Source organism: Lepidochelys olivacea, assembly GCF_965140295.1.
Source record: "Lepidochelys olivacea isolate rLepOli2 genome assembly, chromosome: 16".
NCBI classification, from domain to species: Eukaryota; Metazoa; Chordata; order Testudines; family Cheloniidae; genus Lepidochelys; species Lepidochelys olivacea.
The window spans coordinates 6,541,466-6,556,936 of NC_140426.1; the positions used below are offsets into that span (position 1 = coordinate 6,541,466).

The window sequence follows — 15,471 nt, forward strand, 5'->3', positions numbered from 1 at the left end:
ATCCTCCGGACAGAGTGCTCTATATGTATCAGCTTCCCTGGGTCTTCTTCTGCCCGTGGAGATATGTATGAAAATGCATAATGTTTGCTTGCACCCAGCTTACCTCTTTTTGCAGACATGTAACTGTGGCACAGGGAAGTCAAATTACTTAGGTAAAACCTAAGCAAGTTTGTGAGAGAGCTCAGAATACACTTCATTGTGCTCTTTAATCACTAGAACTTCCTTTGTTCCTGGTACTTGTGAGTACTGTTTTGTGAAGTGTGTTACCTACCTGTCTGGCTCTAACTGTGAAATCCATCAAGGAGAAGTGCTTTCCAAACACTGTTAGACTGTGTTTAACCACTAACTGGGAACAGTGCTTGTTGGGTTCTGGCTCTGGCTGCCATTCAGCCTAAAAGAGATTGAGAAGAAGTGACTCAGTCTAGAGACATGGGGAAAAGTACAAAACCAGACATATGAGGTAGGACCATTGTAGTTTGAGCATGTTGTAGAATATCTGAAGTGAAGGTGGAAAGGGAAGAGGCTGGTCATATTTCTAAAGAGGCTTCATACAAGAAAGCATGCCTGAAGGGTTGAGGCCCAGTGAGTGCAAGATGGGAAAAGGGCGCTCAAGCCGACCATAAGGGTGTGTGAGAGGAGAGAGAGGCGAAAATTTATGGAAAACTCTGAAGCAAAGGAAAGGTTGAACTGGACTTGCAAGTCAATGCAGTGACTCAGAGGTAATAAATGTATTATGTTGATCCTTTTACCTTCCAGCAGTGCTTCACAGACTCCCACAGCTTGGAGTGTGTGTATCTCAGGTCAACTCCACTCATGAAAACTGGTTCGTGCAGAAAAGTTAGATGAGCAAAGTCTGCAGCATTTTCAGGGATTTCCTGCAGGTGGGGAGCACTAACTGTTACCAGACAGACTCCATCAATACAAGTTAATTTGTTCCAAGTTAGCTGGACATTCAGATACAAGCACTATATCTTTACAGTGATGCTGCAGCAACATCCGGAGACCTCAGTGAGGTTGAACCCCACAGCACCAAGCACTGTACAGACATGACAGTGACAGTCTCTACCCCAGAGAGTTCAATATATAAAAGATAAGACATAACGGAGGGATGAGCCAAACATGTGGGTAACAATGGGGTGTCTTAGCACAGACTAGCAGGGCGTACAGCATTTAGCTCTTCAGTAGCAGTAATCACAACAATTCCAAATATACAAGCAATCTTAACTCCATCTTCATATTGTCTATTAGTAATTTAGGGAACATTTTTACTGGGATGTTGCAGTTGTCCTAAAACCGAGCATCGTGAACCTGATAAAGGCAGAGCTGAGGTTAAGCTGAAAGAAACCCAAACATGTTAAGGTCTGGAAATGCAGTGAGGACACATGCTCCACCCTATCGCAGCACCACACTGACCATATTATTGTGAGCAAAGTATTTTAGCATGTGTGCTCCCAGAGTAGATTTAACAATTGTTACCAATCAGTTTGAGGTCACTGAGTGTCTCTTTAGCAAAAACTTGTAACAAGCTAATATTTGACAGCTGCTTTAACCCACTCTGGAGTAGCACACAGCAGCCTGAATATATGAGTCAAGTAAGCAGAATGTAGAGTTGATTTGCAATTGCAGAGCAGTGCAAAGCCAACAGGGTGTACACCCCAGCGTTCCTCTCCCAAATTCTCCCTTCCTCTTGCCCCCCTATATTCCCGGGCACACCCTGCGCCAAAGCTCACATTATGCTTCATATTTTCATGCACACACTCCCCAGTTTCCATGTCTCTCTTGAGTGGACACCAGGTAGCTTTGGGAAAGAAATGCTTTGGATTAACAGTAATTTTGGCCATTAATTTTCATAAATAGAAGTGTTAGCAGAGGCTGGTTCATAAAAAGTCTTCAGAGAAACTCAAAGAATTCCCCTTATTGAAAACTGCTGCCATCTCTACTTGTTCTCAGTAAGACAGAGGCCTAACAACTCTCAGTTAAGATGCCTTCTTTCAAAGTGGCCACTGCCTCCCATTGTTTCCAGTAAGAACCTTGCTAATCACCATTTTTGCTAAGAGCTGGCTGTGACCTCATTTCCATGGAGAGCAATGGGAAGTGGCAGCCATTCTGAGAGAGACAGTTCTGTGTGGAATTCTATGTAGCAGAACATTTGTCAGCTCCAGCTGAAGAAAAAACTTTTATGAAGATTAATAGCAAAAGAGTTATCAGCCATTAAAGTCTCTTCAAATCTATTGTAAGCACAAAATTTCAGTGAGTTTTAACTACGGGAAGTTTGAAGCATCTGTGTTATTCAGGATTTAGGATCATTCAGAAGAGAAACCTCTTGCCAATAGGTGTACATTTCTTAAAGGATCCTTTTATGATCAACTCATTTTTAAATCAAACTAAATTAACAGATTCACTTGTCAATTCTCAGATTGTCCTTTCTATATTCAGAGAGTACATTCCCTACGTTTGGGGAGCTTATGCTGCATTCTCTGTACATAACAAAGCGCTTGAATTCCTGCTTTAATTGCAGAGGCCAACTAGAGTTTAACTACAGAACAGCAAAATGGAGTCTCCATAATGAAGGCTGTTCTTTCCATTGACTTGTCCTGGGCATATGCCACGAGAGTCACTGACACCAGTCATCTGAAAAGAGTTACTGATAGTTCCAGTTAAGAAACAAGGCAGGCAGTGTATTTCCAAGAGATAAAGCTTAGTGACAGGCTGTATAAATGTTTTATGGCCATGTGAATTGGACCACCTGAGATAGGAAACTGTCACACCAAGGGCTTGTGTGTTTTTCCAAGTGCCATTTAATAGAAGAAGGGAAATGGTCAAGTCTTGCTCTGGGTTGAGATTTTCAGAGGAGCCTTAAGGAGTTGGGCACACATCGCCTTGGTATTCATTTGGGTGCCTAACTCCCTTGAGTTTCTTTTAACAACTCCAGTCACATCCACATGGCTGCTCTAGCTGTTATAATGGAGTGACTGGCTCGTGCATCCAGGCATAGCTTCTACTGAAGCCAAGGGGAGTTTTGCCTGCACTGGGCTCCAGGAGGAAACAGGTGACATGGAGCTAAGACCATTTGCTCAGTGTTTTACCAGCTCCTTCCCTTTCTTAAGCATGTAAGAGTCAAAGTTTCAAAGCTGTAAACTACAGTGCTCATGCCAGTGATTGGCAGAGCTGGAGCCCCCATCTGCTTCAGGTAGGGCACCATTTCCAGAGCACAAAAACCTGCAGCATTACCCAGAGCCTGACCGGACATAGCAGAAGTCGCCTACCTGAATGTGTGCATTGACAAAATGCTCTGTGTGGCCACGATACACCCACTCCTTGGAGGTGATCTCTTCCTGCTCTGGGACAGCCCACTCTGGGTCTACACCATCACAGTGATACCAGACAAGAATGATTCCGTTTATTTCACACGAGGGCCATGTTTTGATCTTTGCAAAGTCTGGCACTGCGGAGGGGAGAAAGAGGTTAGTGCAGAGCAGATGGTGCCAAGTCTAATACTGTGTCCTAGGTTCACTCGGCCCTGAGCTGCAGCCACGAGCACAGAGAGGCAGAGTCCTAACAAAAGACATTAGTGCTGCACAGCATCCCTTGTACTGGTTGTAGAGGAGCTGAAAGCTCTAACAGAACAATGCAGAATGATGGTTTTGTGGTTCATGTTCTCCAAGGTCAGTCTGAAGGTACAGCTACATTGCAGCTGGGAGTGAGCCCAGGCAGACAGACTTGCAGAGTGGACATTGTGGCATGGGCTAGCCACTTGAGCTTGGACCCAGGTGATCAGGCACCTTTGGACCTGGGTAGCTTCCCCAAGCCACAATGTCCACACTGCTATTTTTAACATGCTAGCTTAAGCCCCGCTACCATGAGTCTGTGTACCTGGGCTCGGAGGCTTGCTCTAAGCGGCAGCGTAGATGTACCCTCGGGGGCCCAAACTGGAGTGGATAAAAATTGATGGGCTTCTAAAAATGTTTAATTGGGTTTTTGAAAATTTACATTAATTATATTTCTCTTTTTAAAAATAAACCTGATTAAAATTAAATCTGAAGTTATGAAACCTATGCAAAGGCCTCAATTTACTATATCATTCATTCAAGTTTATTTAAATAAATAAAATAATTCATGTCAATGAGCCCCCTCAATTTGAGGAGTTAAATAGTGTTCTTATAAAATTATACACAGAATCATTTTTGTACTTGAGGTCAACTCAAACTAGATGAACATCTCACAATATCGTGTCCTTCATAGAGTCATACATCGCAAGGCCAGAAGGGACCACTGTGATCATCTAGTCTGACCTCCTGTATAACAGTCCAGAGACCTGCACCAAAATAATTCCTAGAGCAGAGCTTTTAGAAAAATGTCCAGAAACACATATTGGTTGCTTTCACCCAGTTTACCAGCTGGCTCTGTATCAGACACCTGGCCGCTTCATTATTCATCACCCCCACAATTTTTGTGTCATCTGCAAAATTTATCAGCGAGGATTTTATGTTTTTTTCAGGTCACTAATAAAAATGTTGAATGGCGTAAATCCCTGAGGGACCCCACGCGAAGCACACCTGTCTGATGATGATTCCGCATTGACAGTTATATTTTGATACCTGTCCATGTGGATGTTTCCAGGGTGATATTTCCTTAGGAAAGCGTGTTCTGTGTCCGAACAGACAGGGCATTGCCACTGCCACAAGGTCTTGATTGCAGAGTCATGGGCAGGGGGAGGAGAAAGCGGAGAATCACCTTTTTCAGCATATGGGATTGTAGTGCATTTTCCGTCTTCTCCCCGAAACTGCCACCCATGAAATGGGCACTCGATACAGTTCCCCATCACGCGGCCGCCAGCAGCAAGGTTCGCACCCAGGTGTGGGCAGTAGGCATCGACTACATACACTTGTCCATCCAGAGCACGGAATACAGCAACCTGTTCCCCTGTATGTAGAGGTACAAAAATACATGGTTAGGCTGGTAACAGAGTGATCTCATTTTAAGGGTTTGGTCAATACACCAGTTGCTGTATCCCTTATAATATTTTCAGAACTGTAAAGCGTTGTTTGCAGGAGTTTATGCAAGAGGTGGAGCACATCAGATCACCCAGCCTGTGATATAAGCAAGGAGGTTTCCATCCAAGCAGCTCCCATTCCAGTTCTCTCGGAGAAGGAGAGCAAGAGAGTTATAAACAGTTAATGAAGCTGAACTAAGCTGTTTTCCTGTCAAGACAGTCCATAAAGGCTTTGAGAAAAGACTATCCAGTCAGCCCACTGTGGTCTAGAATGGTTGGCATTTTTGGAGAATTGTATTACTGTCTTACATCTGTCAACATCTTAAGAAGTATCAAGAAGTATCCCAGATGGTAAGACAGACTCCATACTTGGTCCTATTGACCTACAGGAGCACATCTGCCCATTGCTATCCAGAGAATCAGAGCTCACCTTTCTGTCCCAATGTCAAAAGGGTCATTTTCAGGATGTCATTAGGAGACCAGGCCAGCATTGCAGATGTTCAGTATAATCCTTTATTGTCTCCAGTTTCATATTGCAGTTTACAGTGAACCTGCATAACCTTCGGAGTGCTGAAGCCAACCAGTTCTACAGCTATTTTGAGTCTAAAAGCTAATGTCTGATGTGAGGTATGTACAGGTGGCCCAAAATCGAGGGAAATCCCAGTTTGGCATAAGCCACAGAAGCAAGCCTTAGTAGATAAAATTCCTGAGAAGCAGATCCTCCGGGCCATCATGATTTAAAAGCTGGTTTAAACACACATATACATGTAAGCAGAGTCAGAATGAGCTCCACCCTGACATCTGGTGGTGAGGTGTGGCAAGTTGTGGAAAAGAACTTCAGGGGCTGATCTCATTTGCATAGGCACACCCACCCTGCCTAGCATGAGGCCATAGCTGCCCAAATGGTCACTTTGGCTGCTGTGGGATCCCCAGTGTCTCTGTTATCGGGGCAGGAAGAATAAATTGTTATTACCCTGATTATGGGAATCAAGGACAGTGGAACTGCACTTGGCCTTTTGTTATGATGGAGGGTCTCGTCATCAACTAAATAGCACTCGCTAGGCAAGGGACATGGGTTCCAAAACTCTGTGAATTGAGAGAGGTTGGGGATAGATATTAATATCTGGTGGTCTGGGTCCCCTGGTGAGGGTCTTACATGCTAATTGCACTTCCTTCTCTCTCCACTGTGGAATATCAGAGCTAATTTTGATTCTATTAGGAGTCTAGTTACAGGCTGCTGAGCTGAATTCCCTTTGGGCTAATGGTGCACCAGCACTGAGGCTCCCCTACTACAAGCTGAAATCACAAAAGAGCTAAACTTACTAAGAGCTGAAATCACTGAGTGTTGTGTTAAGTAGTGGGAGAGCCTGAAAACATATGGCAGAGCAGTTTGTGGGACGGCGAGCAGAGTGGCTGGTGGAGCAGAGCATTTTGTTGGATGCCTAGAGCAGCCCATGGGGTGGCTGGCAGAGCGGAGCCCCATGGAGAGGTGGGGCCATCAGCTTTAGACCATTTAAGGTGCCCCTACTCTCCCCTCCCCCCCATCTCCACCCAGGTTGGGAGGTAAAACTCTGCAGATAAACTTTTGAACTCTGAGGCTGCCCTGACCAGGGACAGAGACTTTTGGGTCGCTGGACTTTTGGGACTTTGGGTGATTTTGGGTTGCTGGACTCAAGAACCAAAGGGAAAGGACATGCCCCAATTTGCTTGGGGTGGGATTTTTGCTCATGGGTTGTGTTATGAATCCTGTTGGTGGTGTTTCCCCAACATAATGCCACATTGTTTCTTTCTGTTATTAAAAGGCTTTTTGCTACACTCAGACTCTGTGCTTGCGAGAGGTGAAGTATTGCCTCTTGGAGGCGCCCAGCAGCGGTGGTATATATTTGTCCCAGGTCATTGGGTGGGGGCTCGAGCCGGTTTGCATTGTGTTATTGGAATGGAACCCCTAGATACTGAACCCGGCCCTTGTTGCTGCCAACTCTGATGGGCAGAAGGGTTACATACATATTCACAAAAAGTTCCTAAAGAAATGTAATTGTTTTGTTCAGTTTCAAAGGCCTTTTATTTGATGGGAAAAAAAATTGGTCAAGAAGGTATTTTCATTTTTAAAAGTTCACAGAAATTTTTAACTAACTTTAATCATGGCCTTTACACATTTACCATGCTCATTTTCACTCAAGGGAGATGTTTAATTTATTATAAACAATATTTTGATCAAGTTTGGTTGGAATTGACCATGTAGGTTATAGATTGGATGGACCTGTACTGTGGTAGTTGTCTTCCATGAGAATGAGAGATGGGACAAGAAGCAAATGCAGAATTGTTCCTCTAATGACTTTGTCTAGTCTAGTTTTAAGACACACTAACAAAGGGGATCACACTACTTTCCATGGAAGATCAATCCAAACTCAAATACAACTCATGTTTAGGAAGGTGTAATCTCAAGTACCCAGTCCTGGGTTTATAAAAGTGAGGGGCTTTTTGTGGGAGGGAATGGGGGATAGGATGGGGGAATGAGAGCCACACAGCAGTAAAGTTTGATTGGGAAAAGGGGAGGTTAGTTTTAAGGAAAAAACAAACCACAAAACAATAGTTGGAGAGGAGTCCCCCCTGCCCATATGGCCATTGGCTTAGAGTGGAAAATGAATTAAATGGTGATGCGGGAGGTGTCTGTGTAGGATAACTGAGGGGTCTTAGACCCACCCCAGGAAAGGGAGTAGGGGCAATCTTTTAAATAAAGTTATACAAGTCTTTCATCTGTTTAGGGATGCTGGCATGCATGAAAGAATTACACATTCTAAGTGACTGTCCCAGCATTGCTGGGGGAGTGGATACAAAATAACTTTACGTACACACTCAGGGTCCTAATGGAAAAACCCTGATTTCAGAATGGAAGCTTCCTTTCCCTTCTCTACTGCAAGGGCAGCCATAGAAGAACACAGGTGGGATTACTCTGGGTATGCTGTTTAGCCATAAGATGGCACCAAACTGCAGCCAGAGGAAGCTGACCACTACGCAGATAGGTATGCATGTTGTGTAATATGAGCGCACATTGGTCTGGCTTGATCTCTGTCAGACAGGAAAGTATGTCGGGTCCTGGCAAGCTATGGGCAGCAGGTATTTGTCCAGGATTAGTGGTGAATCCCATACCCTGCCCTCCCCGTGATGAGCAGGGGGCAGTTGCCCTTGATGGACAGCGGCTAGAGAAGAGGTCTCAGCCAGCTCCACTCGCAGCCTCTCCTCTTCCCAGCAGCATTATTCCAGACTAAGCCAGCGGCATATTTATGTTTCAGGTACTGCAACAACATCTGCTAAGGAGTTGGTACGTGGCATCATCCTGTATTTGTGGGCAGTCAAGACAGGGTCATCTCAGTCTCTTGGAGATGCCCCAGATATTTCAGAGGGGTTGATGACACCAGTGCCGAGCCTTGCAGATCTGTATGGGAGGACTTGTACTTGGTGCACATTGAAACCAGACCGTGGAAAGCACCCACCGGCAAAAACAGAAGTCAGCAGCTGTGCACACACCCATATTAACCAGCCTCTCAGTCTCCACCTCTGTAAAATGGGAATATTACTTTTGTTCTAGAGATTTAGCACCTAGATAGCATTCATCTGTAGATCTGCAGAGCGTCTGATAGAGCCAAGTGAGCATTGTTAGCCCACTCTACAAACAGGCAGATTGAGACGGAAGTTGCATGAGTTGCCCCAGAGGCACGGTGGATTAACCACAGGGCCGTGTTCCAATCTTAGTTCTGAGAAAGGTTTGCTATATTATCTTGGACAAATCACTTAACCTTCCCATTCCTCAGAGAAACAAAAACGTACCCAAGTGCAAAATTACTTGCTGAACTTGTAGTGGTGAATTTCCAAGACCGAACTAAACAGCAGCAGTTTTTTATGGCAAGTTAGTTCTAGTCTATAGTGGGATTGGGGATAGAGTTTGAGTTCTGGCCTCCCTCATCTCTGCTTAATCCCTTGACTTTTGGGGAACTGCCTGTTTCAGTCAGAGAGGATAAGAGAGGTCTTTCACAGAAATATTTCATTGTGGTATGATGTTTCTCTGGGCTAAGAAAATAGTACACGTTGAACAGAATACAGAGAGCGAAAGCAATAGATACAGGTTATATCTAACTAGTACCAGCAGATACTTTTTCTTAAATTTAAAATGAAACAATCTTCCTGACAGACAGGAAAACCCTGTTTGCCTCCCCAGTTCCAACAGAGTCTTGGAGAGAAGGATATTCAATACAATTTCCAGGGGCACTGAAGGCCAGAAAGTCTGTGTTATAAAAACACTTCTCTGCTTTTCACCCTCTCAGTGGCTGCGTACAGACAGATGGTCTTCACAGGAGCAGGGGAAGAGCTGACACGGTGGTTGGCGCTACTCCCCATCTCATACCCTGGGAACCCTGCATGGAAATGAGTGGCGGAGAGTGACCCAATGGACACTGCCCTCTGGAGAGGCCAGAAGCTTGCAGTGTAGGGGAAAAATCCCTGCAAGTGGGAACAGGAAGAGACAACCCAGAGAAGAGCTCTGGCAGCCTGAGAGAGGCCACGGGAAGAAGCTGGAGAGCTCCTACTCCGAACGATAAAGATTTTGCTTATTTCTTTTGCCCACAGAGGGGCACGGCTCTCAGCGCACGTTCTCCTGTAATGAGCTGAAAGCTGCATGGCTGGAACAAGCACTAGTCTGCTCCCATTTACGAGGTGAGCTTGATGAACCTACGGTTAGTCTGCAATGTTTAAAGTTACTCCCCAAATCCAGACAGCAATGAAGAAGCTTTGCACTTCATTACTTTGACTTTTACAGTATTAAAAGGGCATTGCCAAGGCAGGGAAGGTGTCAAGGAGAGGTCAGCGAGAGGAGGAATGGGATGGGAAAGCTTGAGCAAAGAGGCGAGAAAGTTACATGAACAAAGAGTTACAAAGAAAGTTTCTCCTGGTTTTATGATACAAGAGGGAAATAAAATACCTTATTAAACAGATCAAGTTGAAGCTCACTCAGATGCTCTCAGCAGAAACAAGAGGAAATAAAAGGAACAAACTTCTGGCCTGGGAGTTGAAGGCATTTGTGAGGGAAATCCATGTAACCCCTGAAGTTAGGAGTACCCAGTACAAAACTAACCCTGCTCCAGTGCCAGAGCCCTAAAATGATTGGTACTAGCCTGGCAATCCAGAAATAGGTAAAGATCAGTAGTTATCTACTCGCCTCTCAGCCTCTACTGACCCCAAGGGAGATGGAGCAATCACAGTAATCTTAACTCTAAGGGCTCTGCTGAAGTAAATACCACTGATCCAGTATCAGGAAATTGGTTCCTTTCTAATGGTAAACAGAGAAGCGAATCCACAAGGCCTGACAGTCACCTACTCCACAGTGGGGATGTCTGTGGAAACAAAACGAAGCTTCTTTGGATTGATGCCGCTTACTACATGGATGGGCAGAACAATCGTAGTGAGACTTTGTCTGCTGATACTCACCTTGTATTCAACTTCCAGCATTAGAAGAGATTTTTCTGAAGCAACTCACATAGAAAAATAACCATGAGTAAGTGACAATACTCTAAACCCATTAGGAGATATGACTGTTCCATACACCTCGCTTGCCAGATGAAAAATATAGTCGTCTGGGTTGAATTATCCCAAACAAGCTCTGGGATTTTAAAGCAGCAGAAGAGTTCAGAATTGAACAACAAAGGTAACCTGGATTCCAAGAACAACTTTTCCTCAAGGAGCCTGAAACCCCAAAGCTAAGGATCGCTCTGTTGCAGTGGGATAAGAAGGCTTGGCAGAATTCAGTTTTTATTGATTATAATTTTGACAGATAACAGCTATGTTTATTTTCTTTTAGAGGCAAACTGTGCTAGGCTGTGTATGGGGAGGGCGGAGTAGGGAAGGACCAAGAGAAGGGAAAAAAGCTGAGCTTTCTTCCATGCCCACAAGAAATTCAAGTCCTGTCTCCTCTGGCAAACCAACACCAGAAATGCCACTGGAGACAAGTGACTGGAAACCTAAGCAGTCAAGGAGGCCTGTATTGTACACATCAGAAAAGCAGCAGAGGCGTTCGTTGGAGGTAAAGGTTAAGCCTTCAGACACAGTTACCTTTTCCATGCAGGTGCTGTAACGACAGCTCTATGACCTGACTCCTCTCCTTAGTTACCTTTGATTTGCTGTTTATGCAGGTGACAGTGTGTGTTCGGGACACTTTGCAAACCGTGAGCCATTTATTAATATTTAATGTATGCAATTTTTATTTAGATAGAGCCAATACACAACTACGGAGCTCTGCAAAGCATTACATCAGAAGTGAAGTAGACAGAATGCCAGAGGGAGCATTGTGTGAACAGGTCAGTTTACTAGCTTGCGAAGCAGGATCTCCACCTTGTGCTCAAAATGGAGTAGCATGATAAGTCCTTGCATAACACCTGTAGAATCATCGAATCACAGGGTTAGAAGGGACTGCAAAGGTCATCTATTCTAGCCCCCTGCCAAGATGCAGGATTTGTTGTGACTAAACCATCCAAGGCAGATGGCTCCAGCCTCTTTATGAAAACCTCCAGTGAAGGAGCTTCCACAACCTCCCTTGGCGTCTGTACCATTGTCCTACTGTTCTTGCAGCTAGGACGTTTTTCCTGGGATTTAATCTAAATCTGCTGTGCTGTAGTTTGAACCCATTGTCTCTTGTCCTGTCCTCTGTGGCAAGAGAGAACAACTTTTCTCCATCTGTTTTATGGCAGCCTTTCAAGTATTTGAAGACTTGTGTCCCTCTTTAATCTGCTCCTTTTCCAAACTAAATATACCCAGTTCCTTCAACCTTTGCTTATATGGCTTACATTCCATCCCTTTGATCATCTTTGTTGCTCGCCTCTGGATCCTTTCCATTTCTCCACATCCTTTTTATACATTGGTGACCAAAATTGGACACAGTACTCCAGCTGAGGCCTAACCAGTGCCCAGTAGAGCGGTACTATGACCTCCTGTGACTTGCAAGCTATGCCTCTGTTAATGCAACCTAAAATTGCATTCGCTTTTTTTGCAATAGCATTGCGTTGCTGACTCATGTTGAGGTTGTGATCCACCACCGCTCCCAGAGCCTTCTCAGCAGTGCTGCTGCCAAGCTAGTTCTCCCCCATTTTCTGTATAGGTGCATTTTGTTTTTCTTCCCTAAGTGTAGCACCTGACATTTGCCTTTGTTGAATCTTTGTTGTCCTTCATTGTGTCGTCTATAGCTCAGTTCTCCAATTTATCAAGATCCCTCTGAATTGTAGCTCTATCCTCCAAAGTGTTGGCAACCCCCCTAGCTTTGAGTTATCTGCAAATTTGATCAGTGTGCCCTCTAGACCTACATCCAGACCATTAATAAAGATGTTATGCAACACCGGAACCAGACCAAATCCCTGTGAAACCCCACTTGAGACCTCCCTCCAATCTGACATCATCCAATTAATAGTTACTCTTCGCGGTTATTTATCCAATTTTGTATCCACTTAATGGTAGTTCCACCAAGCCTGCATTTCTTCAGCTTACTTATCAGAATGTCACGTGGGGCTGTGTCAAAAGCCGTGCTGAAGTCCAATTATATTCTGTCCACCAAACCAGTTACCCCATCAAAAAAGGAAATCAAGCTCGTTTGGCATGATTTGTTCTTGGTAAATCCAGGCTGGCAGCTAGTGATCACCCCTTATCCTGCAGGTGTTTGCAAACTGAATGTTTTATACATTGCTCTAGTAGCTTCCCAGGTATGGAAGTCAGGCTGTCTCGTCTATAGGTCCCTGGCTCCATCTTGTTAAAGCTGTCTTAACAAGCCTACTCTCAACCCCACCTCAATCGCTTCCATGCACCCCTTGCCTTCTCCTTCCCTTCCTACACCTGACCCAATATGCCATGCTGCTACCCAGGTGCCTTAGAGACCCTCCTGAGAGCATGCTAGGCCAAGTCAGAGAGGCAGCACTTTGGTGACCAGAGAGTGAGCCATGGAACTAACTAGTCCTGGACTAGACATCACTGTTCAGCCATTGCCAATTCTCAGGTCCTCTCCATTGTCAACATAACTTGTGAGTTCTCTGGTAGGTACAGTACAAATACACAGTACCAATGTCTTTAGCTCCTCGTCTGCTAATTACTCACGATGGCTGCTGCACAACATAGGCCACCTAGTAACCCAGCCTTCCACTGCCCCTTGTCAGACAAGAGGGCCAGAAGTTGCAAACAACATGCAGGAAAAACAAGATTTGGACTCTACTGCTTATAAGACCAGGGTCCTGTCCTATTAGGCAAGTTGCAATGGTGTGACTTTTTAAATTACATCAGCACAAACCCCTGATGTAGAGACACGTTACTGACTTTAAGCCTCATTGAAACTGGTTTCAGTGAAGTTTAAGCCAGTGACTCCCTGAGTTAAACAGGTTCAAATCTTGCTGAAATGGCTTTAACTTAACTTGGTACGCAGGGGGCAGCAGGTTTGTATAATTTTTGATGGTGTCCAGATCGGATCCAAGTCCTCCCCCGCCACACACACACCTGCCTAAGGCTCTGGGAGGGAGTTTGGGTGTGGGAGAGGGTTTGGGGTGCAGGCTCTGGCAGGAAGTTTGGGTGCAGGAGGGGGTTCAGGCTCTGGGAGGGTGTTTGGGTGCGGGAGGGGTGAAGGGTCGGGCTCAGAGGGAGTTTGGGTGCAGGGTGCGGGCTCTGGGCTGGGAGTTTGGGTGCAGCAATTCCCTCGGGCGGCTCCCAAAAGCGGCCCACACACCCCTCTAGCAGTGGCTCCTAGGCGGGGTGGGGCCTGGGGGTCTCCGTGCACCGCTGCCCACAGGCATCACCCCCACAGCTCCCATTGGCCCAGTTCCAATAGCAGAGGCAGCACTCGGGGTGGGGGCAGCGTGCGGAGACACCCCTCAGGGGCCACACAGACGTGCCAGCTACTTCTGGGAGTGGCGTCAAGCGAGGGCGGGCAGGAAGCTGCTTTAGCCCCACTGTGCTGGCGGTGGGGTCCCCGGGCCCTTTTAAATTGCCCAGGGCCAGAAGTGGGGCCAGGAGAGAGATCCAGCCCTGAACATTGGTGGAGCCGGGCCCCCGGGCCTGAATATTCCTGGAGCACAGGCCTCACGGGACCACACAACTCGCCGTCCCTGTTGGCAAGTTACTTTCTTAAGCTCATTGAAACTGGTTTGCCATGATGTGACTCAAAGAGTTTACTATTGATCCAGTTACACGGGTACAGTTTGTCTAATATAGACCAAGCCCCCAAATGCCTAGATTGTTCACCTCTGTTGCAAGCAAGTTCCCAGGTGCTAGGGGTCATCAGACTCCCCCTGCAAGAGTTCAGGAAACAGATGTGAAGTGCCAGCTAATAGCTCAGACTATTCTGCATGGTATCAGTTAGCAAGAACTGTTTACGCAGGTTTCCATCACTCTGACTGCTAACCAAAGCAGCAGCCAGGACATTTCCTAGAAAGCTCTGGACTGGCACATTAGAGGCTGAATTTCTGGCTTCTCTCTGATCAGGAACAGAGCTCTTGCTTATTGACACAGTCACTGTGGTAAGTGGGCATAGGCGCTGCGCTGACTTTTGTTTTTGTCGGTGGGAGCTTTTGGAGAGGTGTGTTTTTGGGGAGGGGGGGCTCTCTGCCAGTTTTGGGGGGAGAGGCTATTTTCAGCATATTTATACACTTCTTTCATAGTCTAGTTACTGGATGTGTCTATCATTGGTATCTTTACTATGTTAAATTATTAAATTATTAGTAGATTAAATTATTATGGATTACATAATTACATTATGAATTACAGTATATTAAAATCATCGCAATCACCTACAAGCTGTCTTCACTAACGTCCCAGTTTAAAGACATTATGTCTCACTAAAGCTTTCTGGCTGAAACTGTCAGCAATCTTATTTATATCTAGTTCCCTGGTATGGTCTTGATGCACATTAAGAACAGCTACTTTATTCAGCTGGGTCTGTCCCAGAGATTACTGGAGATCATTTTTAAGTTTTCTGAAGCTGGAGAATGAGTTCAGGATGATACAGGCACAGTGAGAAGGATTCTTATACATTTGCAGTACTTCCTCGTAAATAGCTCTTGCCACCTACAGCTGGTTATCTTTTTAAAAAAAACTTCAGTGAGATCTATGGATTTGTTGGGAGTCCATTAGCGGCAAGGCTGCAGGAGGGAAAGTGATCACTTAGCATGGCTAGCAGGGTAAGAATGGCTCTTGGGGGCTGAATGGAGACACTGCCACCTAAGGTAGGAAAATAGGAAATAGGGAAGTGCAGTGAAAACCATCACAAGTGAGCAACAGACCTCAACGTTAGACCGCTGTTGTCCACACCCAAGCATGTTAATGGCAGGATTTGACGTATAGCACTTACTGACATGGCGTGTTACGTGCAAGGACGTTCCTTATTTAAATTCAGATGGTGGGAGTTTTATCTGGGAACACCTAAGGTGTGCCTCCAAAATCCCGTACAAGTGGAATTTTTC

At 45.4% G+C, this 15,471-nt stretch overlaps 1 protein-coding gene across 1 annotated transcript in view; it reads right to left on the reverse strand.

The window, feature by feature from the left end:
* LOC311532127 (cholesterol 7-desaturase nvd-like) overlaps positions 1 to 15,471 on the reverse strand; it is a gene marked incomplete at its 5' end in the record, with an annotated part of 46,379 nt that overhangs the window by 13,307 nt on the left and 17,601 nt on the right. The window contains 4 exons of the mRNA XM_084650327.1: positions 272 to 391; positions 750 to 875; positions 3,267 to 3,445; positions 4,735 to 4,923. Coding sequence (XP_084506453.1) covers positions 272 to 391; positions 750 to 875; positions 3,267 to 3,445; positions 4,735 to 4,923 — 614 coding nt within the window. The remainder of the gene's footprint in view (positions 1 to 271; positions 392 to 749; positions 876 to 3,266; positions 3,446 to 4,734; positions 4,924 to 15,471) is intronic.